The sequence below is a fragment of the Phaethon aethereus genome (genome assembly GCF_964289735.1).
Source record: "Phaethon aethereus genome assembly, chromosome: 1".
NCBI lineage: Eukaryota > Metazoa > Chordata > Aves > Phaethontiformes > Phaethontidae > Phaethon > Phaethon aethereus.
This window is the reverse complement of record NC_138575.1, coordinates 204,649,916-204,675,971: the sequence shown is the minus strand read 5'-3', so window position 1 is coordinate 204,675,971 and position 26,056 is coordinate 204,649,916. Positions and strand designations below refer to the sequence as shown.

The following is a 26,056-nucleotide window of genomic DNA, read 5'->3' as shown; positions in this document are numbered from 1 at the left end:
GTGTGGAAACCATGAAGCCCCCAGATAGCATCTTGAAGATTTAAGTCCCTAATGCGATATAAAACACACTTGCTCCAGTTAGTGACCTGAGAGCTTGCTTTGGCTTAGTTCTTCCTCCAAGCATTTGCTGTTAAGTTAATTAAGCACTTAAAAATAACAGTCTCACTTTTCAGAGACTACACATAAATACTACTCTCTCTTCTTCTACGGGCCAGATTTTCTGCAAGGGTAAATCAATACAGTTTCACTGATTGAGGATCTGGCCTTAAAAGTCTATCCAGCGCATTAAAACCAGGGCAGCATGACATATGCCTTGGCAGTAGAACAATTCTCCAGATTAATATTTGAGGGAAATTTGGCAGTGAAAAAAAAAAGCTCTATTTTGAAATGTTGCCATTTCTTTAATCAGTGCTGACCACCACAGTTTCTCCTCTTGTGAACTGTACAGTTATGGCCGGAGTTTCACTGTCATTCTCCTCGAGCTTTAGTGCAGCGTTGTCCAAGCCAGTGCTGCCAGGCTGTGGCAAGGCGGTGGGTTCTGCTGTCCGAGTTGGAGTGGAGCAATACAAGATGAAGCCCACCATGATGATAACGAAGGACAGGATATAAAGACCTGAAAACTGGCAGAGGAGAGAAAGAGATACATTAAGTCTTGTCTGATGTAAAAACATGTAAATGCTGCCTTGCTTTAAGAATGTGAAAGCTACCCTTTCTTGTAAAAAATATTTAATGAGAATTATCACCACGATCTGTATTCAGGTCTGAAAATCAAAATTCAACAGCTCCATTCGCTGATAAACTCAAGCTGCTGGCTGGTTTTCTCTGCATCTCGCCTTCAACACTGTTGGATGGGGGCGTTCCTTAGGTCTACATACAAGAATCTTAACAGAACGATCAAATGGCTGTAAATATGGTGATAGTGAAGGATAGTTGTTTACACACGTGAATGCTGAAACCCTGTACTCCCACGAGAATTTTGTTTCAGCACAGCCAAATATTTCAGGTCCTGGCAAGAGATGAATCTCTCCAGCCTACTGCAAGTCACCACAGCAGCTGGTTTATGCACAGCTCTCTACCATCTGCAGGGCTAGATAAATGTTATTACTGGAACAAAACCAGTTTGCTCTCTACACCCAGCAAGTCCTTGTAGAGAGGGAGACTGGGGCTCCTTTTACAAGATCAGCATTTGTGCTCTGTTAAGATTGGTACGAGGTAAGAGTATGAACTGCCGAGATACACCAGGCATTTGATTCACTATTGTTCACTTGCCTGTTAAAAGACCAATTGCCAAGATTCATCCATCTTGATAGAAAAATAAATGCTTACTTTGTAACACCAGATTCAATAATAGAAAGTGTTCGAGTTATCCACAGCCAGGAACACTGTTTCAGCAGGTTTGTTAAAATCCTCTGTATTGCCTTTGCCAAACCACACTGATTAAATGGCGGGATGAAGGACATAGCACATCCTACATCCCACCGTCAATATTCCCCAACCTCCTTAGCTTCCTTAGACGTGCTTGAAAAATATGTTCTAGTTTATCAAGCAGCAGAGCTGGATGAAATGAACGGTAGGACCTGGACAGTGGACTCTGATCCAAAAAAGACTGAGGCGTCTACAATTAAGGCATTGCAATTCCTAGCTGGTAGTCACTTGGCTTGGATGGCACCATGCAAAAGGAAAAGCAGACTGAAATACGCTGGCCTTGTGATACATGCCCGTGTTCATCTTGCTGGCTGTTTGCCTGGAGGAGCTTGGACTCAAGCCTTCACTGTGCACAGGAGGAAGTGCCAAGCTCTCCAGATGTCCTAATGGAGGCGGCAGCAGCGTCCGTGGTTCTACCCATGACTGACCCGTTCCCATCAAATGGGTAGAGCTTGAGTCTGTATCAAGGCAACTGCACACCTTCTCTGGAGTGCAATCTAAGGCCACGAGTGAACATGTGCTTGTATGCTAGGACATGCCGCTGGCCGGCGAGACCGGGCAGTCACGGTAACTGCTGGATCCCCTCCTGTAGTGCGTACAAGGCAGTAGGTGTCTCCGACGCTGCTCAGAACTAATTCTTCTGTGAGTTCACACACACACACACCATGCCAGGGTGCCAAAGCTGTCGCAGCGTTGCTGTGATTCAAGGCCTGCCTATCTGTTTTTAGCTGTTGACACAGGTGAACCTTAATCATATTGCTCCAACAGGCCTCTGTTCTTTTGTTTTTTTCTTTTGATTTTGGAGAGGGCTCAGTGGTCTTTTCTTGGTTTTTTTTTTTCAATTTCAAATATTACAGCATCTTCGTTGCTTCAGATACTGATTTCAGTCGTACCTGCGCAGCTTCTATCTCCCTACTCACTATCAAGCCTAAAGACTACTTTAAATGTTACTGGAGGACTGTAACTCCATCTAGTGTCTGTATTTGCAGTATACTCCCTTCCATAGGGGTTTATACAACAAAAGCATTTGCAGAACTTTTTTAATATCTCTTGAGGGATTACAGGTATCTATATAATGAGCTCACTAGGAACAAGCACAGCAAAGATTCATTATTGAGTAAATGAAAAAAAAAGAGCTCATCAAAACAGGTATGCAAAGTTTGTATTTCACCTTAAACAGACACAGTTGGGGCTGAGAAATTGAGTTCATTAGCAAAACACTGTGCACAAGTCAAAACCTCATAAATTTCTGGGCCCGGTCCCTGCTGCAGCCACTGTTTGGTTGTGCTGCTGCCGTTTCATAGCAGGCTGAGGCCACAGCAATCCAGAGCTCCCCAGGGCTCGCGCCGCCCTGCAGCCCAGCCAAGCCTTCAGTGGCTTGCTGTGTAATATCACAGAACCACCACCAAGGTTGGAAAGGACCTTCAAGATCATCAAGTCCAACCATCAATCCAGCGCCACCATGTCCCCTAAACCATGTCCTGAAGTGCCACATCCACACGTTTTTTGAACACTTCCAGAGATGGCGACTCCACCACCTCCCTGGGCAGTCTGTTCCAATGCTTGACCACTCTCTCGGTGAAGAAATTCTTCCTAATATCCAATCTAAACCTCCCCTGGCGCAACTTGAGGCCATTTCCTCTTGTCCTAGCTCTAGTTACCTGGGAGAAGAGACCAACACCCACGTTGCCATAATCCCCTTTCAGGTAGTTGTAGAGAGCGATAAGGTCTCTCTCAGCCTCCTCTTCTCCAGACTAAACAACCCCAGTTCCCTCAGCCGCTCCTCATAAGACTTGTGCTCCAGACCCCTCACCAGCTTCGTTGCCCTTCTCTGGACACGCTCCAGCACCTCAACATCCTTCTTGTAGTGAGGGGCCCAAAACTGAACACAGTATTCGAGGTGCAGCCTCACCAGTGCAGAGTACAGGGGCACAATCACTTCCCTACTCCTGATGGCCACACTATTCCTGATACAGGCCAGGACGCTGTTGGCCTTCTTGGCCACCTGGGCACACTGCCGGCTCATATTCAGCCGGCTGCCAACCAGCACCCACAGGTCCCTTTCCGCTAGGCAGCTCTCCAGCCACTCCTCCCCAAGCCTGTAGTGTTGCACGGGGTTGTTGTGGCCAAAGTGCAGGACCCGGCACTTGGCCTTATTAAATCTCATACAGTTAACCTCAGACCATCGATCCAGCCTGCCCAGATCCCTCTGCAGAGCCCTCCTACCCTCCAGCAGATCAACGCTCCCACCCAACTTGGTGTCATCTGCAAACTTACTGAGGGAGCACTCGATCCCCTCATCCAGGTCATCAATAAAGACATTGAACAAGACCGGCCATAGAACCGAGCCCTGGGGAACACCGCTTGTGACCGGCCGCCAGCCGGATTTAACGCCATTTACCACAACTCTCTGGGCTCGGCCATCCAGCCAGTTCCTCACCCAGCGAAGAGGACACCTGTCTAGGCCACGAGCCACCAGTTTCTCCAGGAGAATGCTGTGGGAGATGCTGTCAAAGGCTTTACTAAAGTCTGGGTAGACAATGTCCACAGCCTTTCCCTCACCCACTAGGCGGGTCACCTGGTCATAGAAGGCGATCAGGTTGGTCAAGCAGGAGTAATCCATCACCTGGTAATGGGGAATACAGAGCAATTCCTTGCATTTTTGTCTGTAGATTCCTGTGTCCAGGGTGCTTTTTGATCCAGGAAATGTCCTGCCTGGTCTCTTTGCCCCATAGGTAAAGAAGCTATATGGTTAACTTGGCAATAAGATTTTCTACTGCTAAGCATTATGTTAAAAGCCATGTTAAAATGTGGCATTATTATTGCTCCCCTTTTTGCTACTTCATTGTTTCTAACCACAGATGCAAGTTCCTATTTCAATAAATATCAAGTTCTTCTCTAACTCATTTTTCCTTTTTGCTACCAGAATACGCCACAGTTAGTAATTATGGGATGATCTGCTCCCAGAAAAACCTCTTCCCAAAACAGGCTAAAAATTCTCAAGAATAAAAGTTTATTATGTCCCTTCCAAAGTTCTTGCTTACTTCTTCCTCTTTACTATTATGAACATAAATTTATAATCACTTCTTGAGTTAGGCTATGTGGTTGCCAAAATACGTGTTTGGAAGTGACTCAGAAAGGATTTTTTTAATTGTTAGAATGTAAGTATGGTTGGCTTCCTACATTCATTTTTAATGGATGCTTTGTAGCTTGGAGCAAATTTTGGAACCCAAAACAGGGAGAAAAGCTGAGCTAAGACACTCTTGAAAAGGAAATCTAGCTGCTGTCGGACCCTACCATTACCAGACTTGCATGCTGTAAAATAAATTGGCCTTCATTTTCAGAAACATATCTGACCTAAAAGCTTCTGGCCCTCCATAAGGCTGAAGAGAAAGCAACCACATGGCATAATACAAATTAAGTTCTTAACTGAAGTTCACATGCTTCTCACTAAGCCCCTCCAGTCACCGAGAGATTGATTCAATTACTCCAAGTGCTATAACAAGCTAGGTTCCCACAAGTGATTCGGGATGAAAAGCGTAAGGTGGCATGAAATCCTTTTAGCACTGTCATTTAGCTTGAACAGACACTACCAAAAATATTTGAGAGAGCAATAAAAGTAATTGCCTTTTGGAGAGTGTACAGAATAATATATTTATCTGCATTTTTTTCCGTTCCTTTAGTCTCTCCTTAGCAGTAGCACTGACAATGCTTGATTCTTATCCCAAGATGCTGGTAACGAACACATTAAATTTCTAAAAGAAAATATTAATTCCTGGAAACCAAGCCAAACTGCTCCTCTCTCAGACACCAAATGCCTTTCAGGACAGGGAGCTTCAAACCCTCTCTTTGGACACTTGGAGAAATGAACCAAATCTAGCATACAGCTCCCCATAGGGCAAGAACTCTATCATTTGAACACCTTGGGAAATTATTTACTATCTCTTAACATTAACTCTAACATATTCCATCAGGCGTGAAATTGTTTGAAAATCGCTGTCTGCCTAAACGGTGCGATGCCATGTAATTAACTAAGTATGACTCCTCCTGATTGACATCTGCCAACAATGAACGATACAAGCTGCAGAAATGTACAAGTGCAAGCGACTGTTTGGGGGCTTTTAAGAACATTATGCTTTATTTATCATTTTGAAGTAAAAACGCAACTGAAATTATAGTGAAAGAATGAAGGCACTTACCTTATAGAAAAAGAGGAAGAGCCCAAAGAACAGACTGTAGAGATCCGCAGTCAGAATACCCAGGTTGACCGAGGTTGCGCTGGTAACTTTGATCACTACTGGCATGAAGCTATACAGCCCAAACATACACAGGGCAAAGACTATGAACAGTAATGCTGTAAAACAAGATGATAATTTACTCATAAGGCACAGAATAATGATTTTAAATAACACCGATAGTCTTCAGACGCTTTCAAACTACGCATTTTTATCTTTTTGGATAAGGTCTTCTAAAAGATAGGGGGATGTAAATTTAAGAAAAGCATGCCAGAATACTTCTTTTCCAAGACTGCCCTGTATTGCAAAAATTACTCTATCTATGCGAGAAAGTTCTCGTTCTTTCCTAGTTAACTTAAAAGCTCAATGAAGAAATTGAGAGCCACATTTATTAATAACATACAGCTCTGTTGAGGTCAAAATGTGTCAAAAAATCCATTTTCCAGTATTTTATTTAGGAAGGACAACAGAAAAATGTTTTTGTGATGTTCCAACACCAAACATGTCTGTAATTAAACAGGTTTAATTTTTACTTATTTCAATTTATTTTGAAAAATTATTTCATGTTATACGTATAATGCGAAAGCTGAGCTCAAAGGTTAAAACCTGCAAAATGTTCAGTCCTGCAAACCTCAGCAATCTCTTTGCTGAGCTGCAAAGTTTGCAGAAAATAAATTTGTGACAATATAATATGAATTATGCTTAATATCCAGAGAAAGAAAATTAAAACACCAGCATTCAAAGTCTAAATGATTATAGTTTTCCAGTGTTCTGTAAAAATGCACATCGTTTCGTCATACACATACCAATTTTCCAGTTCCATTGAATTCTCATTATCTCCCTATGCTCCACAATGGCTCTAGAGTTAGAGAAAAGATATAATACAGTAAAAGAGAAATAAAAATCATATTCAAATAGAGAATTTAATTACCAAAATGTACAAGAAACATTTTGATTTACCATCCTTTCATTTTTTGTTTGAAATTTTATTGAATGACACTAACTCCAACATCTAACAAGCATGAAAAAAAACTTGAAAATTAAAGTGCCTGAAAGTCAAGAGCACTTCTGTTTAATTCATATGCCTCCTTCCCAGGCTTTTTCATCCTACAGAGATTCACTTTTATTTGATATACCATTTGAGGAAATTACTAACTATAATCATGAGAAATGAGAAACATAAAATTAATTAGACAGACTTAAGTGCATGTTGTCTGTTACTCTAACGTGGTTATTTGTAAGAGTACACATGGCTTCATTTCAAACTGAAGTTTAATATGGAAGACCTCCTGCTAACAATTATCTCCTAAACTTTTCCACAGAGAAAATCCATTAAGAAACACACTCCTGTGAACAGTCCTCAGCATACTGAGTGTCCTCATGAAGAGCAACAAAATCAAAAATACAGCCAAGTATCCTATGTGTTCAGTTGCAGAATTTCAGCTTTAGAATTGCTGTAATAGGAGTACTGCAAATAAAAAGGATATAAAACGGATGCTGATCGGCAACAAAAATAAAATTCAAGTGGAAGGACTCCCATATAGGCCAAAGGCAGACATAACAAAGAATTAATTTAATAACAACAACATCATTTCATGGTAGACAAGCAATCATCTGTAGAATATTCTTAATTAGTTTTAAAATAAATATTAGATCCTTACAGCTGTAGACCGCTGATAATAGTCCCAAACAAGCCCACCATTCCTAGAAACTCCACTCTGCTCAGATTTTTCACAATGTATTCCTCACTCACATTAGAAATGGCATACAAAGAAGCACCAAGAAGCACTAAGACATCTCCAATCACCACGTCACTACCTGTACAGAAATATTAATCCACAATAAGGGTAATGCTGCAAACACTTTTTAACTTTCCTTAAAAAGACAAGCAAATTTATCTCTAACATCTCTATCTTCCTAGCACCTTCCAGGGTAAGGGGAAAGGAAACACCTCCTTGTGTGTCCAGATGAGTGGCAAGGGGTCTGAGCACAGACTCTGCTACCTGCTCACATCACCCTGCCCAGTCTGGAATAATCTGAATAAACCCAGCATTTAAATCTCATCCTGCCCAAGCCACTGCTGTATAGTCTGGTCCAGTCCTACTTCTGCTAACCTTAGGTACTGTAGAGACTTGAGAAAATTCCTGGTTAGAGATGCTCTCTGTCTTTCTGAATATTGCCCCTGCTTTTGCAGTAAGGCCTGATTCAAGTCTGGCCTAAAATCAGTCTATTGATTTCAGTGGGACCTGGACTCAGCTTCAAGTTTATGACGGGTCTTAAGTGGGCACTGCAAGTGGGCGGCATCATGTGTCCTGCTTCGATTTATTTATACTGTGCAAATGGGACTCCCTGTGATACAATTGCTCATCACGTAAATGCCGTTATGCATCAGCTAAATAGCAAGAAGATCGGTGTTGTTTAAATCCTTGAATTGATTTAAAATGTCCTTCCCCGAGTCAGTTGGCAATCACTAAGAAGGTATGTCTGAAATATGAGGGTAAGCAGTAGTAAGGAGACCCAGGTCAGCAAACAAAGCACAATTGTCCTAAAGTCTCAGGGAAAGAAGATTTTTCTCCCTTAGGACTGAGATACTTGGACCACATAGCACTAAAGCTAAACCTCCATTTGTCTTGATGTCTTACCTATAGTAAGGCCCAAAATAATGCCAAACAGGCTTACCCCTTATGCTGCCTGATGAAGGCAACGCCCCACTCCTCACCCCCTGAAATTTACCTTGCCTCATACCCGCTGGCTCTTAAAATTCAAAATTCTTATATGAAATAAGATCACTATGATATGCGTTGATTTAAGCATCTGTCATGGAGAAGATGAGACCTGCCCTCATCTGCGCCCGCCTGGATCCTGGTCCCCAGAGCCCAGCCTCCCTCCCGGAGGTCCCAGGAATCCCGGCACCCTGCCCACGTCTCCTCCCGCTCTCCATCGTAAGCCCCTGCTTTCCCGGCTGTGGCCTGTGGGCCACTTCTGTTGGGTCTGCCAAAGACAGCTCGGAGAAGTCAGCCTGCTCTTAAGTAACTTTTGATTTTCTATTTGTGCTCATCAAAAACTGCAAATCAGAGAAGTCTGGCTGCCAGCAGGCTGATACAGCATAAGCAAGACAAGGTCTGCAGGGAGTGGCAGCATCTTTTATTAGACCATCTCACATGATTAGTAAAAGTGAACAAGCTTTCACGAATGAGGCTTTTCATCAGGTCAGATAAAGAGCAGTGAAATTTAAGCTTAACACAAGTGTTTCTCTTTCAAGGTGGAAGAAATAATCCAAATCTACAAGCAAACAAATTTCACAGCTCCCTATAAAATCAACATCTCCTCAGCCGCTATCTTCTTGGACAAGAAATACAAACAGTAGCGTGTCTTCTCCTGTTCTCTCCTAAAATAAAACTATATCCACTCCCCCTCCATTTGCTCCTCTTCCTCCTTTGCAAGTTAGCCCACCATGGGAATTGTCTCTCCGCTCTTCCCCGCCACGAGAAAGGATTCCTTACCTTCGCTGTCCTGCCTCCCTGCCACAATGTCTGCACCCACCATTGTTCCTACACCCAGCAAACAGACGGCAACAGCAATAAAATGGATCAGCCTGTATCTTGCGCGGAGAATGAACCACGACAAAGCCATCAGCACAGGAATCCCGAAACAGTCCAGCAGCTGTGTGTACAGAGAAATGGTTTGAATTAGAAACCCATCCCAAATCTGGATTGCACTACCCTGAAGACAAATATACAGGACTTTCTTTCCATCGCTATTAGATGGCACCGAAAGCTGCAAAAGAACCCCAGTGGGTTCATTCAAAAGGGAGGTCAGACCCACATTTTACCATGAAAAGCATTTTGCAAGTAAAGGAGGAGCTGGGGCAGGGCATCCACTCTCTCCTGGTAGGAAGGCACTGATCTTGAAACTCTTCTACTCATGGATCTAACCAATCTTTGCAGCTTCACAAATGAATGCTAGGATGTTGCTCTGAAACCACGTTGCTCCCCGTGACACCAATACAAGGAGGTGGTTCACTGACATCTCCTTTTCTCCCCAGCAGATTTTGTCTGGCTCATCATTTCACTCCTCCTCAAACCTGTAACTAGAATTTAGGGCTCCGTATACACAAAGTAAAAATCTGGAACTATTAAAGGACACAAGAGACCTGATTTTACATTGAAGTGAACAGGGCAAGAATCTGCCCCTGCAATTTTGGTTTTGATTTTTTTCCCCCCAACTGGATCCTATTGAAAAAACGAAATGGTAAATGTGCTGGAAGCCATGTGCAAAATTGGTAGAAAGAAGATAGGAAGAGAAGAACAGCTTTCCTAAAGTCACCTTCCCCATCTTCCAGCTTCCCACAAAAGCATGTATGAACCACTGATGCATTTTCATTACTCTGTTAGAGCTCTCAATTAGTCAAAAGCAGGTAAACCACTCTAATTCACCCGTTCTCCAGCAGCAGAGACACACAAGACAGCTGGAGTTTCGAAGCACATCATATGTGTTTGCAGACACTGCCCTGAGCAGACTTAATAGCTAAGGTTCAAGGATGTCTGCACTCCCTGACAAGCAGTGACTTACCTTTCCTTTCTTCATTATCCCCTCTCTGTGTGTTCCTAAAATCCTACATACCTTTGCCTTGCTGTTAGACCCACCCATCCTTTACCTATTCTCCTTTATTACAGGAAATATCGAGTTAGCTGTGTACTTAACACAGACAAATATGCTGCAGCATAAATGGGCATATGTTCTAGAATAACCAAATAATACCAAGAACATTGAGCTAACTGTAATTGGTTTAATATTTAATCCAATAAAATACTTTGTTTCTGAATTTGTCTGGAGGAAAAAAGGGTGTATCTTCCGACCTGCCTCAGCAGTGTCATGAAACTATATAAGGGAACAGCCTACAGCAGAACATATAGTCAAGCCTTCCAAAGATTGCTCACAAATTACTCTTAAATGTCAGCCCTTAAAACCTGGCCTCTTGGAAGTCCCTTTAGGTCCAGGTCAATAGGACTGGGGCACAATCACTACAATCAAGAGCCCTTAGTCCTCAAATGTTCATAGCCGACTTCTGCCTGCCTAAGTGCACCCACCGCAGTCGTCTTCTGTGCTGGCTTCCGTTAGTTCAGCCATCATCCCCAAGAGTTTTAACCAAACTCGTAAGACTTACATGATACATTGGTGGTTGGACTTAATGATCTTAAAGGTCTTTTCCAACCTTAATGATTCTGTCTGGTTTTACTTGTTCATAACTAGACATATTAAAGTCTTACCAGCACAGCATTAAGGGGAGTTATTACAGATTAAATCCTAACTGATGCTCTCTTTCTTCCACCTATTTGTCTTCGCTCCTTGGATTGCCTCCAGCTTGTCCAGTCTGAGGAGTCTTTGCAAAAGCACTTGCCTAGGCTGTATATGAAACATTAGAACCACGTAAGTCCTAACGTGTGCTACTATGTATTTCAATACAACTTTTGCTCCATCAAAGAAGTATCATGCTGTGAGTTTCTATCTAGTCCCAGGCCTTTTTCGCTATCCTACCTTTTGACTAGGTTCAAAAAAACCTTCTAAGACTTCCTCTGAATGTGACTGTTTTGACTAGTATCAAAAAACAAGTATCATTTACCTATTTCTGCAAAACGTGCCATTTAGCTTGTATAACTCTGTTTTTCCACCTTTGATCTGAACCAGTTCTGTCCTGAATATGGAAATGTATTTGATCCCTCTGGTGTGAAGTTGCAATCATAGAAATTAAGAAATAGTACAAAAATTAGAAAGCAAAAATTTTACCCTCCTGGTAGTAGACTTCTATTAATACACAAGCTTTCACTTCCCTGTTTATTGAGATGTTACCATGTAGCTTTCCAACTTCCCAAGCAATTTTTCAACCCAAACAGAAAGAGTGGAACAAAAACCCTTTAAAAAAAACAACCTTCATTAGGATGTAGATAATGAGCCACAAGCTCTTTTAGTAATGCCAGATGGGGAATTGCTGCATCCAGACCAATAACATGCTGTAGGGCTACAGCATCCTGGTTACAGGACTTGCAGACAGGACATACAGGCACCAAATGATGAAGAATACACACTGGTAATCTGTTCCAGGGGACATTTAACCTCAGTTACAGACAGAAGAAATCAGATTTCTAACTACTGGATCTTGCCTTTGCTTAATCTACTACATTACAGTGTCCTTTGGTGGAAAATGCTTTCTTCTGTACAGGATCAAGATCAAAGACCTGCAAAGCAGATGTAGTATCGCACTGAATTGTGTCAATAGAACCATTTAAAAGAATACAGTTTATTTATTCAGGTTTTATGACATTTACAGCAGTACTGTGGTACTGATTGCTCTTGCCATTAGAGTCTCAGTGAACTCTCATTCAATTCTAGCCTATAATTTTACAACGAAAAAAAAAACAGATAACCTGTTGATATGATTAATAATGTTTTCACTCAGGCCAGGCTTTGGCCACACTGTTCATAGGAGGTTTTAAAGATAGGGTGAGTAAATTATTAAAAGATGTTTTAATACATGGTTAATAAATTATCACAGACTGTCAGAGGTCATTGCTTTGCTTATATTTGCCAGCTCTAGACAGCTTTGTGAGCAAGAAAGCTCAACAGCTCATCCTGCTCACTTCCCCACACGGCTTCTTTGGGCAGCCTCCAGCTGAGCTCCAGGGGCTCATCCTCCATTTTCTCCTGCTGAGGTTAACACTCTTCCATCAGCTGATATTCTGTCAACAGTTGCCTATAAAATGCCTCCACTCAAATTACCTATGGAGCAAATGCTAGTTGTGCCTAAAAACACACTGACAACATGAAACCACAGCTACACTGCTTATTTTTTGCTATGAAATAACATGGTCATACAGTAGCACAGCCAAGTCCTGCCACAAGACAGAAGGACACTGGCAGCAAGAAGTCTCACTGGCACTGATGAAGCCACAGCCAAAAAGAAAGAGTGGCAGTTTTGGACCAAAGTATTTGTCTTTATTTACAGAAAAATGAGAGCTGCCATCCTCATGTTATCTGCTTAAAAATCTTCCAACCCCTTCCGTGCAATGCTATTACTTGATAACTAAAGGAAAATCAGTTTTGCTTTTGTGTGCATGTGTGAGAAAATACATGGAAGTTCCTTGCTGAGCTGAGGAAACTTACCTTTGAAGATAAGTTTCATAAGCCTGAGATGAAGCTCCAGCCAGTCAGCATTTTACCAGTGATTGCCCTGTATTCGGGAAGGTGCCGTATACTCCCGCATTGCTCTTACGCTCCCTGGGCATCCACTCACAGCCAGTACCGCAGAGGGGCCATCAGGCTGGGTGCTCTGAACCACAGGTTCTGATGTGACTGCAGAACTGCTTGCTGCTTGTACTGGAGTAAATCACAGGCTTTTTTTGTCCTGCCCTTTTTTTGTCACCTCTGACAGGTGAGAAACTGGTAACTTCTGAGAATGTGCAAGAAACCCCAATGAAACAGGCAGTTACAACAAATTTGCAATTACTGAACTGATGCTGAAAGAAGCATCAGTCTGAAGGTTACGACATGGGAAGAAAGTTCAGCAACTGTTCAAGTTTCGCAACTGGATAGGACAACCTACTCTATCTACTCTTTCTTAATTTCTATGAAAGAAATCATGGGAATAGCTTTACAACTTCTGAGAACTTGGATCAAAGTCCTGGCTCTTTCAGATGTAAAGTATATGATCAAACAGTGTCTTGATTATCAGCTTAACTTGATCTTGAGACTTGAAAGTGTCACTCTTAAAGCTTTGATTTCTTAGGCATTATTTGTAAGGGAATTAAAGGCCTAAGGAGTCATAACACATAAGTATGAAGTGGAAATGTGGCAATAATAAACCATCAGGCTGGTCTTTAAATAGTGCAAGGAAAAGTTACTGCATCTCTAAAAGGAGCCAAGACCACAGTAGTTTATAGCTTTACAGGCTTTTAAATATTAACCCTTGTTACATTGACTCTGTAAACACTGACACCTAACCACTCCTTCCCAACTAACAGCCAATTCTGTACAGTACATTATTTTTTTATTCAGGTAAGTGGGGCCATGACCCCAGCCACAGATCCACAGATCCACCATCGGTAAGAGCGGGCATAGGCTGAAATGGCCCTGGACACACTCACTCCTTGCTTTTGTACCGTCTCCTCCCTTGTTCCAGCAGCAGCAGCAGCTGTGGAGCCCCACAGGGAGCTAACTCGGGGCCTGAAACAGCGTGCCAATAGTCCAGCAAAAGACAGGGTTTACTCTGACTCTGCTCAGTGCCCTGAGACAGTTTGCTCACGAGATTTGGCCATGCAAGCTCAGGAGCATGGAGGAATTAGAGGCAGGAGGAAGGCACTAAGTCTTCCAGCATCTTATGTCTGTGTAGGGTGACAAGGAAACCCTAGCCTTAACCCCCCTGCTCGCAGAGAAGAACACAGGACTTATCCTGGCAAAGCGATGCAGCACCAAGCACTGGTGTTGCAGAGGATGTTACTGTTTAATGGCACTTCACGAGCTTGGCACGCTAACCTCCCTTCCACCTCTTCCAGAAAGGGGCCTGAAGTGCCACAGCCAAAAGCCATAGGGCTGGTCCCTCACTGCACGGTCAGCAACACCAGCTAACTATCAGTATGTCCTCACATGTGGGGTTACATCTCACAACACCTCCCACAGCTTCTAGGACTAAGCAAGAGATCTACCTTGCCCTCATCAGCAAGAACATGCACTGAGTGTTATCCCATCATAAATCTTTATTTTGTGTCAGAAGAAAAACCTGAGTGGCTGTCAGCAAACTCTTAGAAGTGTTTTCTATCAAAATAATTAAAGTTCAACTCAAGAGCTGGCACTGGATAATACCACCCAATTTTCTCTGCGTCCTGGAAATGTTATCCATGATGCAGGATGCTCTTCTCTGTACTGCAGAGAGAAAATAGACACTGGAAAGCTTTTTCAGGCTTAAATAGCTTCCATGTCTATCCTATGAATCTCATTTCAGAAACCATTCCAAAACTGTAACAAAAGCAACAGTTCAAAAAGAGAGATCGGTCCTTACCTGCACGCTTGTGAGGGTGGTGTATTGGTAGGCTTTTACAATCATGTAATTGGCTTCTACATCAGCCAGTCCCAAAAAAATATACTTCCACCACCTCTGTTTCAAAATTTGCCACAGACTGTCACTGCCTGTTTAAAAGAAAGCAGCAATCAATATGTGTTTCTTTCCAACCAAACGTTGCACAGGAATCTTGCTTTTTAGAAGTATAAATAACACTGAGATGTTTGATTTTGGTTGCCCCTGCTTAAGAAGGACACAGTAACAGCAGAATGCAGCCTGGGAGGAGGCAATGAAAATGCTGAAAGGCACAGAATTCTTCCACACGGGGAAAAAACCCACAAAACTAGAGTTGTTTAAAGAGTAAATTAGTAAGAACAGGAGGAAAATTAAATAGCCTCTGGCAAAGAAGTTTGTTACAACAAAGCTTATTTTCTCTAATATAATATAGGATTTGAAACCAAAGAGTACATAATTTTAAACATATATGAAATGAAATCAAGTTAAATGCACGTTTAACCTGTGAAATTCATTTCCATGTGTTATTACAGGGCAGGAATTTCAGCAGGAACTTAAAAAAGTATTAAGTTCTTTAGTTTCAAAATCTGAAAGGAAAACAAAGAAAAAAAAAATTATGAACCAGAATCTCCCATCCATATTTCACATACCAGTCCTAAACGCCAGCATTGTTGTGTAAACTAGAAGAAGAAAAGAATAGTTGATAAAACTTTGAAACATTGGAGTATTCACTTGGTATTGTTCTGCTAGGTACTGGCTTGTAACAGCAGTCCCACAGATAAACAAGGAGAGCATCTGGCCCAGAATTATTGTTTTCAAAATATGCCTGTGAATATAAAAAACAACACAGTAAGCATAGAAGTAAACATTTAAGGGGTTTTTTTTTATTTGCTAGTTACAGGGAAAATGACATTTCTTAGGTTGACACTTTCTTCTTTTTCCAGTCCCTATCAGGGTTGTTCTGATTTACCAGTAAGCAGAGTTTCGTCTACACCGAACACCTAGTCCAATCTCATGACAGCCATATAATAAGCAAGACCAGTTGAAACCACCAGTGATGGTGGAATTTGCAGTGAACTTCAAGCAGCTCACCTGGGCAGGCTCAAACCACTGGCAGGACCTATTTTCATCAAGAAAGGTTTTGATACACACAGCCCGAGTTAAATCCTACATGCTCCACTGAGTCCCGTTCTGACTTTGGTCAACAGGAATCTGCAACATGGCAATAAGGCACAACCGCCTTCAGGCTCTTCCAAGACCCGAGTCTTTAAAAGTGAGCTGAGACCCTACGCTGAGCAGTGCTAAGGAAATACAAAAGCATTAACAACAGAATCGCAGAACAGCCCATGTCAGAAGGACCTTGAAAGAACATCTGGTCCAACCTTTTGTGGGAAAGGGAGCCTGGATGAGATTATCTAGCACCCTGTCCAGTCACGTCTTGAAAACCTCTAGCGATAGGGACTCCACAATATGCCTGGGGAGGCTGTTCCAGTGATGGATTGTTCTCACTGTAAAAAAATTCTTTCTTATAATAAGAATTGTTATAATGAATACTTATTGTGGATTTTTTCTGCTATATTCCATCACATCCTGCTGTAATTGAGGATGGAGTTAAGAGCATATTTTGGCCAGTGATGATGTAGGGTTTACTGCTTCTTTTAAGTCCAACCCCCAACTAGGGAGAAAAAAAAAGCTCATGCTCTTTTAGTAGCAATTCTTCACATAATATGAAGTGAACTATTTCAGATGCTCCTAGGCAAACAGGAATATGCACAGATTGCTGGGTATCTTTTGGCTTGCTGGTTTTCCTGCCAGTGGAGCTATGCAGATTTGTACCACCCCAAACCCTGTCTGCATACGCAAAATATACAGCGAGGAGGGTCAGTGCTGTGATGCCTGTACAGGTCTAAAAAGTTCACATCTAATTTGTTTACTCTGAAGACTACTGATGAGAATTTAACTGTCTGCATAAGTGATTCATTTGTTCCTACTCAAAGTAATCAAGCAAGGGAAAAAGCATCCCTTTAGGATTCTGCGCCTACCCTGTGCCCACCTCTCTCCTTCATGATTTCTGGCAGGGGACCCACGTGCCAGGCACGCCACGTGACTGTAACACCAGTTGTTTTTCCAAGGTGGGTGACTTAAAGGTAGTACATACCAGCTCACCCAGTTATGCTGTGCAATCCAGCTGTCTGGAATGAGAAGGGTGTGTTTAGGGGTGCTAAAGCCAACTACAATCATACAGTCAATCCCTCCTTTGGAAGGAAAATATCTTCTTTGCATGGATTCTAAGTCAGCTGAATGAATCTCATTTTCAGTTCAGCCTGACATCAAAGCCCTCCTGACTTTAAAAATGTTGCCAGGCACATTTTTATCTCCAAGTCCATTTTGATGAGACAGCAAATCTCTGCAAAGTCCAGCCCTGCTGCACCCATTCTGCATCCGAGAGATTTGAGCCGCACGTTTTGCGACAGCTTGCCTTGCCAATCCCAGCAACGGTGCACATCCACATTATAGCATTCATGTATCACGTGACAATCTTGTAAGGTCCTGTCCAGCCTCGTGTGAATAACACCTTCTGGCACATGAAAGAAAGAACATTCACATTTCTAGCATTTTGAACGTTGAAGTAAGCAACAGAGCCCATATTTCAGCAAGAAATTTATCACGGCTACTTTGTAGCACAGCATTGACTGTAAACAGTGCTGTAAAATACATTATCTGTATTTTTAATACATGTATTTGTATGCAAAAAAAAAAAACAACCTTTGAAGCTACCTCACTTCTGTTATATTAAACTTGTTTTTATTCCAGTCAAAGATCTGTTCACCAAATAGTGCAATCAAATCAGCAACAATTGTGACACATTCTGGCTAATCATTCTGTCCGACGCAGAAATGTCTTTTTACATTAATCTAAAGAATTAATTTAATCAGGTGTCATTAAGAAGAATGTAATGTAGGTTAGCTAAAATTTCCAGGATGAGGCTACCTCTTCTCTTGAGCAGGCATGCACGATGGTTCCAGCTCACCCTTTGCCAACCCTGTGAACTCTGGCTTCTTCGCAGGAGGCAAGATGACAGAAGATCCATTGAAATTTCAAGGAAGAAATAATGTGGTGAACACCACACAATAAACATGGTTTCAGGCATTTAAAAAATACACATATATTTTTTATTATTTGAATAAAGACTTTCTTGGTCCAAACTAGTACAAAATACTTCTTTACCCTCAGTGCAGGAGGCACAGAGCAAGCCTTCAGCAATTTATTGGACTAAACTTACCCGGTGCTTGGACTAGCTGGGACAAGAGCATGGAGGTGGGGATCAAACCCGAGCAGGGGTGTGACTGGGCAAAACCCCTGCAATTTTACTGGAGCAAAGCTCTGAAGCCTGCGTAGTCCACAAAATGAATTGCGCTCATCAATACGTAACCAGGAGAGGTTGAAGTTGCCTGGGCTGGTAGAAGCCCTGCTCTCCTGGATGCAAACTTCCCTCCACCCATCTCCTAGGTAGTGCCACAGAGACGGGCAGAAGCACAGGCATTACTACCCCGCAAGCATCTGGTCTGTTTAACGTGGACTTCTGTGGAGCAAGGTTTTAAGCATTTTCCCTCGGGATATGACATGCAAGGGGTAGCTTTGCTTCTCCTGAACCATGGCACCCTCTCTATAGCAGAGGCCGGAACTCTACATGCAGAGTGTTTTAGCAAACTGAACATTTACCACGTTCCAGTGAGAGGGTAAAAGGTGGAAAATCCACTGCCATTCAAACTTGTTAACGCTTGATCGGCTTCAACCATCATCTATTAAAAACAAGAAAGGCTTCGCTGCCCTCTTGCAATGGAGTAACTCCACTAAGCTGATCCTCAGCTTGTTGAATACCTAAGTTTCCCCAGTTTAAAGTACCTAGGGAATTATCTCCTTGCATTTTTGCATATGGGAAGAGACACAGGTCCAGAATCTACAGACTTGTTTGCTTAGTGGTTACTGCACCAGCAATCATTGCTATTTAGTTAATGTATATCTAGGCAGTTCTACAGCATTTACTCCTATGCAAAGGCATCTGACAAAGCAAGCAGTCAGTCTTCATCCTACCTCATTCCCTTCCCTATTTTTCTATATTTTAATTCAGGGGATTTTTTTTTTCCCTTCCCTCTGATGAAGAGACTCAAAATGTTAACATCAAAAAAAGCCAAATAAAGACACTGTTCACTGACAGTGGAAAGTTGCCCTCAAAAATGTCCTCTGTGAATCCCAAAACACTACATTTTTGGCAACTTTCTTAGCTGCGTGTAAAATAACAGCCTCTTGCCCTGACGCCCTGGCCAACACCAGGTGCAAGGCTCAGCAGGAAGCACCAATGATTTCCCTTCACACCATTTGCCAAGGTGTTAAAATGAGTTTCTTCAAATGGCAAAGGCAATGCCATATTCCTAGTGCAATGCGCTGTGCTCAAGGCGGTTTGAACAGAGTATTCCCCTAGCAAATTTTAAAAAGTGCTTGATCCTCTGTAAAACTTGAGAGCAAACTTTGTAACCTATTGGTTTCATTTTGCAAGACAATTTTGCATAAGAAAAATGCTTCGAAGACATGAGTTTCCATTCATTCTGGTATTGACATGAGTATCGATAACCATGATCTTCTTATTAATAATTTATCATAATTTTTGAAATGTATTAATTATTAATTTTTCCATCCCAGAACTTGATTCTCTCTGCTCTTTTTATTTTTTAATGCATTGGTAAGGACGAATTCACTTTCAACTCTCAGATGACACAAGGTAAGTGGTCTGGAACAGTCGTTTTGTAGTTTGGAGGGTTGTGGTGGTGTTCTTTTTTACTGCTTGGTAGTTGGCTACTAAGTAATGCTCTTGCCACTACATCTTAGCTAGCTATATCTACAGCTATGAGCCAAGCTCAGAGTCACTTTGGGATTTTTAGAACATGAAAGTTTGCCACCAATTGGTCTGAAGCTAACAATATGCAGTTCTTGACACCATTAGAAAGTCAGACTGGCTTTCTTCGGCTCCATATGAAACACAAAAGAAAAATAGCCCAAGATATTAAAATATCATCAGTCTATGTCTGAGAAAGTTAAAGAAAAATCTAATAAGCCCACAGTTAACAATTTTATTGGCTGTTTAATAAATCCTATAATTTTAATGTGTTTTTTCATGAAAATAAATACAGCTTTTCCAAAAATAAATATATTTATGACACCAGTTAAACACTAACACGCAAAGCCAGGCAACACTGTCCATGTTGCACTTCAGCATTAACTACTGAAGCCTTCCTGAATGGGGAGGAAGAGTGGCAGAGAGAGCATTTGATTTTAATAATCCCACTCTTAATTTACTAATCTCATTTTAATAATCTCTTTGAATTTATTAATCTCATTTTAAAATATCTTAAATAATTTTTAAAACCTCTAATAATTTTCATGCAAGTAGTTAAAGGAAAGATGCAGGTTCAGACTGAAGCCATATTCCAACACAACTAAGCTCAGGACAACAAAAAGAACTAACATTTTCAGAAGTTAGTGTTTCAGTGTTCTGCTTTGAGACTGAGGGCAATTTAAATTGTAAAAGGTAAGAGAGAAGAAAAATTTTTGTTTCAAGAACCAGAAAGCATACTTTCTACTGGTTTTACTCAAAAAAAAGATCTAGTTTATTACACACAATGATTAAGCCTTCCTATGACTCAGAAAGGCCTCTAAGAAAATTGAAGTGGCTGAGCCTCTGGCCACCTGGGGGAAAAAAAAGGGGGGAAAAAAATCAATTCAGCATCTCAGACAGGACTTTGCAAAAGTCAGTGAGAGCTCTTTATTTTCTTTCAACTACCATCAATAGACTCACGTCGTGCAGCCCTCTGGCGACATTTTGGCAAAACTGCTAGCACAGGTGAGGTTACTGAACAGCAGTCCTCACCAGGAACTCAATAAGGTCCTATCTTGCCTTTTGAGGCATTCCTGACAGGCAGGAGAAATGAAGAAGAGAGAAAGGAAAAAAAACCACAAACTTATAACCAGAAGAGACAGGCAGGCTTTGCCCTCTGGAATAAGGCTCCGCTTGGCCAGCGCATACCTCCACGCAGCCCTGTCGCCAGACTGCAGCTCATGAGTGCGAGGCCGGCAGGAGAGTCAGCACCTATTTGTCAGCCGAGGATCTCTGATGCAATAGTTATTAGAGACCAAACCTAGAGTCCCAAAAAGCCTCTTAAACAGGGATTTTTTTTTTTCGCCCCAAGTGTGAGAGGTAGCTCTTGCAGGCTGGAAGTTGGAGGAGGTAGTTCTGCTCTCTCTAAAAGCAGCGCTTGGCAAGTACCAGCTTTGGGACACCTGCCATGCCTACAAAACCTGGCAATTTTTTTTTTCCTCGAGTTTCCCATGCCTAACCAGTGCTCGCATTTTAAGTGATATACCTGAACCACTCTCCATCTTAACCTGATTCAAGGAAGGAGGGAAAGGTCTTTCTGGAACTGGTCTTTCTGGACTCCACACCTCATCTCAGCTTTTTTGTTCCGTTTACTTCTCTGCCCCCCATGACCTGTTCTTCACAACAGCGTTGATAAAAGAGTACAGAACAGATAAAAGTACAGAAAATAATAAATAGGTAAAAGTACAGGAAAAATAATAAGACAGAAAAATCTTAAATCGGAATTGCTAAAAAAAAAAAAAAATCAAGAACATGTGCTCATACGCAAAATTACACTCAGTTTAATAAAATCACAGAATCACTAGGCTGGAAAGGACCTTCAAGATCATCAAGTCCAACCATTAATCCAGCGCCATCATGTTCCCTAAACCATGTCTTGAAGTGCCACATCCACACGTTTTTTGAACACTTCCAGAGATGGCAACTCCACCACCTCCCTGGGCAGCCTGTTCTAATGCCTGACCACCCTATCAGTGAAGAAATTTTTCCTAATATCCAATCTAAACCTCCCCTGGCGCAACTTGAGGCCATTTCCTCTTGTCCTATCACTAGTTACTTGGGAGAAGAGGCCAACACCCTCGTCGCCACAACCCCCTTTCAGGTAGTTGTAGAGAGCGATAAGGTCTCCCCTCAGCCTCCTCTTCTCCAGACTAAACAACCCCAGTTCCCTCAGCCGCTCCTCATAAGACTTGTGCTCCAGACCCCTCACCAGCTTTGTTGCCCTTCTCTGGACACGCTCCAGCACCTCAACATCCTTCTTGTAGTGAGGGGCCCAAAACTGAACACAGTATTCGAGGTGCAGCCTCACCAATGCAGAGTACAGGGGCACAATCACTTCCCTACTCCTGATGGCCACACTCTTTCTGATATAGGCCAGGACGCTGTTGGCCTTCTTGGCCACCTGGGCACACTGCCGGCTCATGTTCAGCCGGCTGCCAACCAGCACCCACAGGTCCCTTTCCGCCGGGCAGCTCTCCAGCCACTCCTCCCCAAGCCTGTAGCATTACATGGGGCTGTTCTGACCCAAGTGCAGGACCCGGCACTTGGCCTTATTAAACCTCATACAGTTGACCTCAGACCATCGATCCAGCCTGCCCAGAAACCCCTGCAGAGCCCTCCTACCCTCCAGCAGATCAACGCTCCCACCCAACTTGGTGTCATCTGCAAACTTACTGACGGAGCACTCAATTCCCTCATCCAGATCATCTATAAAGCTATTGAACAAGACCGGCCCCAGAACCAAGCCCTGGGGAACACCACTTGTGACTGGCCGCCAGCCGGATTTAACGCCATTCACCACAACTCTCTGGGCTCGGCCATCCAGCCAGCTCCTCACCCAGCAAAGAGTAAACCTGTCTAAGCCACGAGCCGCCAGTTTCTCCAGGAGAACGCTGTGGGAGACGCTGTCAAAGGCTTTACTAAAGTCCAGGTAGACAACGTCCACAGCCTTTCCCTCACCCACTAGGCGGGTCACCTGGTCATAGAAGGAGATCAGGTTGGTCAAGCAGGACCTGCCTTTCATGAACCCATGCTGGCTGGGCCTGATCCCTTGGTTGTCCTGCAGATGCCCTGTGAGCACTCTCAAGACCAACTGCTCCATAATCTTGCCCAGTACAGAGGTCAGGCTGACAGGCCTGTAGTTCCCGGGATCCTCCTTCCGTCCTTTCTTGTAGACGGGTGTCACATTGGCAAGCCTCCAGTCTTGTGGGACCTCCCCTGTTAACCACGATTGCTCTGATAAATGATGCTCATGAGCAAGAATCCTTTTGCCCCTTGGAGTCAGTTGCACTCCATCTGCTGCGAGGAGGCCCGGTGCCGTGTAAACCGCCCCGTGGTCAAAAAACCCAAAATTCTGACGACGGCACCAGCCCTTGAGCCAATTCGACGCTCGTCTGGGCCGAAGGGGCTCTTCGCCTCGCACAGCAGCAGGCGCGGGCTGCGGCTCGGCGGTGCTCCCGCGGCGGCCCCGGTGTGAAACGCCCCGTCCGCCCAGCCCTCCATCAGCGGGAGCCACAGCCCTCCCGGCTGCCGGTGTCCCCCCTGCCGGGGCGAGGGCCGCCCGGAGCTGGGGCCGCCCCGCGGGGACGCAGGCCCGCACGTCCCCCCGCGGCGGCGCCGGCTCCGGGCCAGGCACGGCGCGCCTTCTCCCGGCGGCTCAGATAAGCCACCGCATCCCGACCGCGTTTATCGGCCAACGCGCCAAGCGCAGAAAGGTTTTATTTCCCCCTTCCCTCCCTCCAGCGGTCCGGGGGCAGCGACCCGGTCCGGGCAAGCCAGCTCGGGTACACCCCCCCGGCCGCGGGCGAGCAGGGAGGCCGGCGCTGCCCGGCTCCACGTGGAGGCCGTAGCGGGCCGTAGCCGCGGACTCACCAGGTGCAGAGCTTAGCCCCGAGCAGCGCCAGCAGCCGGCGCAGAGGGCGGGCGGCGGTGGTCCCAGCCGGTGTCTCGGCCCCGTGCGCGGCGGCCGCCGCAGCACCGGGCGGCGGCGCCCCGGCAGCCGCTGCCTCCATGGCGCGGCGCTGCCCCGACCCCGCACCCGCCGAGAGGAAGGCGGGCAGGCGGAGAGTGCTGCGGAGGCGGTGCTCCGCGGGAGGGAGAGAAGGAGGAGTGGCGGCACCAGGACGGCGCAACAGAGCTCCGCTACCGGCGGATGAGCCGAGCTTTGTGCTCGCCGAGGGGCCGCCCCCAGGAGGGGCACGGCTCGTCCTGGGGCGTAGGGACGGGGCTACGCGGCGGGATGTTCGTCGTTCGTCCTTCCCCCTAGTGAGCCGCAGCCCCGCGCCACCGGCGTCCTTCCACCCGTGGGGCGCAGGCGAGAGCGGAGCAGAGGAGCAGCCCTGCTCCAGAAGCGCCAACGCGAAGTTCCTGTTCCTTCTCTCCGGCTCAAGGGCTCCCGGCAGCCGCCCCGGCACGCTGCCCTGCTGCCGGGCCTGGCAGGACCACCCTGGGCCCAGCCTCGCTGCAGGCTTCGACCCCCAGGATGCACAGAGGCCCAACTGCGGCTGGCCCCGCGTCCAGGCCGCTCCGGTCTCACCTGGCTTCCAGTTACATGAGTCAAAGTTACTCTAAAGCCTTACATTTTATTTCTCCCAGCTTATGTGCACAGCCTTGAGCCTCTCCATTCCTTAGGCCTCAACTCCCACCTTTCCACTGGCAGTTCCCATGCCTAACAATTTATCTCATCCTGTTTGTCTTCGCCCACCTCTCAGCCAAACTGACCTGGAGAACCTGGTGTTTTTTTCTCAATGACTCTTGCGTGTAATGATGCTCCATATGTGTTGCAGGGGATGGAATCAAACCCCAGAGCTGCCTTCAGGAAGAGCAATCTCCTGCCCTCGTTGGAGCAAATGTCTGCTGCTGTCCTGGCCGTGCCAGCATCTTTTCGGCCACAAGACACTGCTTCGCTCTGCCCTCACCTATTCCCTGCAGAGCACCATGGTTCGATCCTTGTCCCCCTCAACACCACAGGCCTTTTTTCAGACATGTTTTCCCCTATCACAGTTCTCTCATTCAAGCTGTGTTTATCTCCTTTTGCAACTGCCCAGATCATCATCCTACAAGGTGATTTACGAGTGTAAAAGAAGCATTCCTCTGCCATTTTCAGGTCATCTTTATAACTTCATGTGCCTGCCAGTCCCTTTTCAGCAGAAAAGTGAATTTTGGTCTCCCACTTCCCAAGAGCCAGGCCCTAACCACTAAGGTATTAGTTACATGGGAGAGGATTGGTCCTCAAATCCCCTGATCATGTAATATTAAAGCTGTGGGTCAATATGAGAGAAAAGCTGTATAATTACATGTCTTAAAAGAACATTCATAAATATACTGCTATATTCATATATTTACATACCCATCTCTATATTATATTGAGATTTTATGTATTTTTCCTTCACTTGTATAACAGAATAGTTTATGGATTTTTCAATTTTGAATTCCTAATCCAATAAAAATCCTACTGTGATCAAACATCAGTCTGTCAAGATTAGTTTCAGTGTTATGATAGTTATGAGTCAGGTCATGCTGGTCACAAATTTCCATAATCTACAATAAAAACAAGATTTTTTAAAAAAAGGAGAACTGTCAGACCTTGCACATTTCATCGTATCTGAGCTCCACAACTGTGGTACTATTATCTTCACCTTTAATTTTATTCATCCTATACCTGCAATCTGCTGCTGATTCTCCAATGTGTCTTTGGTGCTTTTTGTCTCCACTTAAGCTCAGCTCTTGGAATTCCTTGCTACAGGTAGGCTGCAAGCAGCCTCACACCTGAAAACCACTGCTAGGCTGGGGCTTTACACCGGAGCTGCTCAGCTGCAGAAGGATTGCAGTCCCAGAGGGGCATCTATGTACTGCTAAAATAGGAAACAATGGAATAAGTTTAAACAGGCAGCCTAAACCTCTTTTTAATTTAATTTATTGAACAAAAAAAATTAAAGATAAAAAAAGCAAAAATTATTTTAAAAGGTGATGATATCTTTGCTAAACTTTGGGGACTAAGTTCAATTCTGAGTACGATAAACTTTGCTATCTTGGGAAATTTTTATGGCTTGTGGACAACCATGGCCATGAATGCAGAGATATCTGAGACATCTAAACATGACCTTGTGTTCAGCTACTCCTACTCCAGACTTCTGCTTTTACTACGCTCAGGATTCACCTCAAGCGTGACCATGGCTCTGTGTTTCTAGATTTTTGTCAGCCCCTGAGTTTGCCTTGTGCCACAGTGAAGTGACATGGCTGCCTGGCTCTGGAGACGCACTCTATTCAGCCCAGAACTGGTGTCACCGCTCCCCTGTGCCATCTCACCAGTGGAAATTTGGGAGTGCAGGCATCTAAGGCTGTGCATCCTCTTTCAGACATAGAAACCCTGTTGGTGGTGCTCTACAAAAGTAACTA

General features: G+C 44.1%; 1 protein-coding gene across 1 annotated transcript; it reads right to left on the bottom strand.

Annotated features, from left to right (window-relative positions):
* Positions 1 to 401: 401 nt before the first annotated feature.
* SLC35F2 (solute carrier family 35 member F2) lies at positions 402 to 24,236 on the bottom strand (the record flags this gene model as incomplete). Its single annotated transcript, XM_082004274.1, has 8 exons — positions 23,531 to 24,236; positions 15,374 to 15,553; positions 14,713 to 14,836; positions 9,164 to 9,323; positions 7,322 to 7,478; positions 6,467 to 6,519; positions 5,625 to 5,779; positions 402 to 620 (listed from the first exon to the last, which is right to left on the bottom strand). The coding sequence occupies exons 1-8, from the start codon at positions 23,668 to 23,670 to the stop codon at positions 402 to 404; spliced, it is 1,188 nt and encodes a 395-aa protein (XP_081860400.1). The 5' UTR covers positions 23,671 to 24,236.
* Positions 24,237 to 26,056: the final 1,820 nt, after the last annotated feature.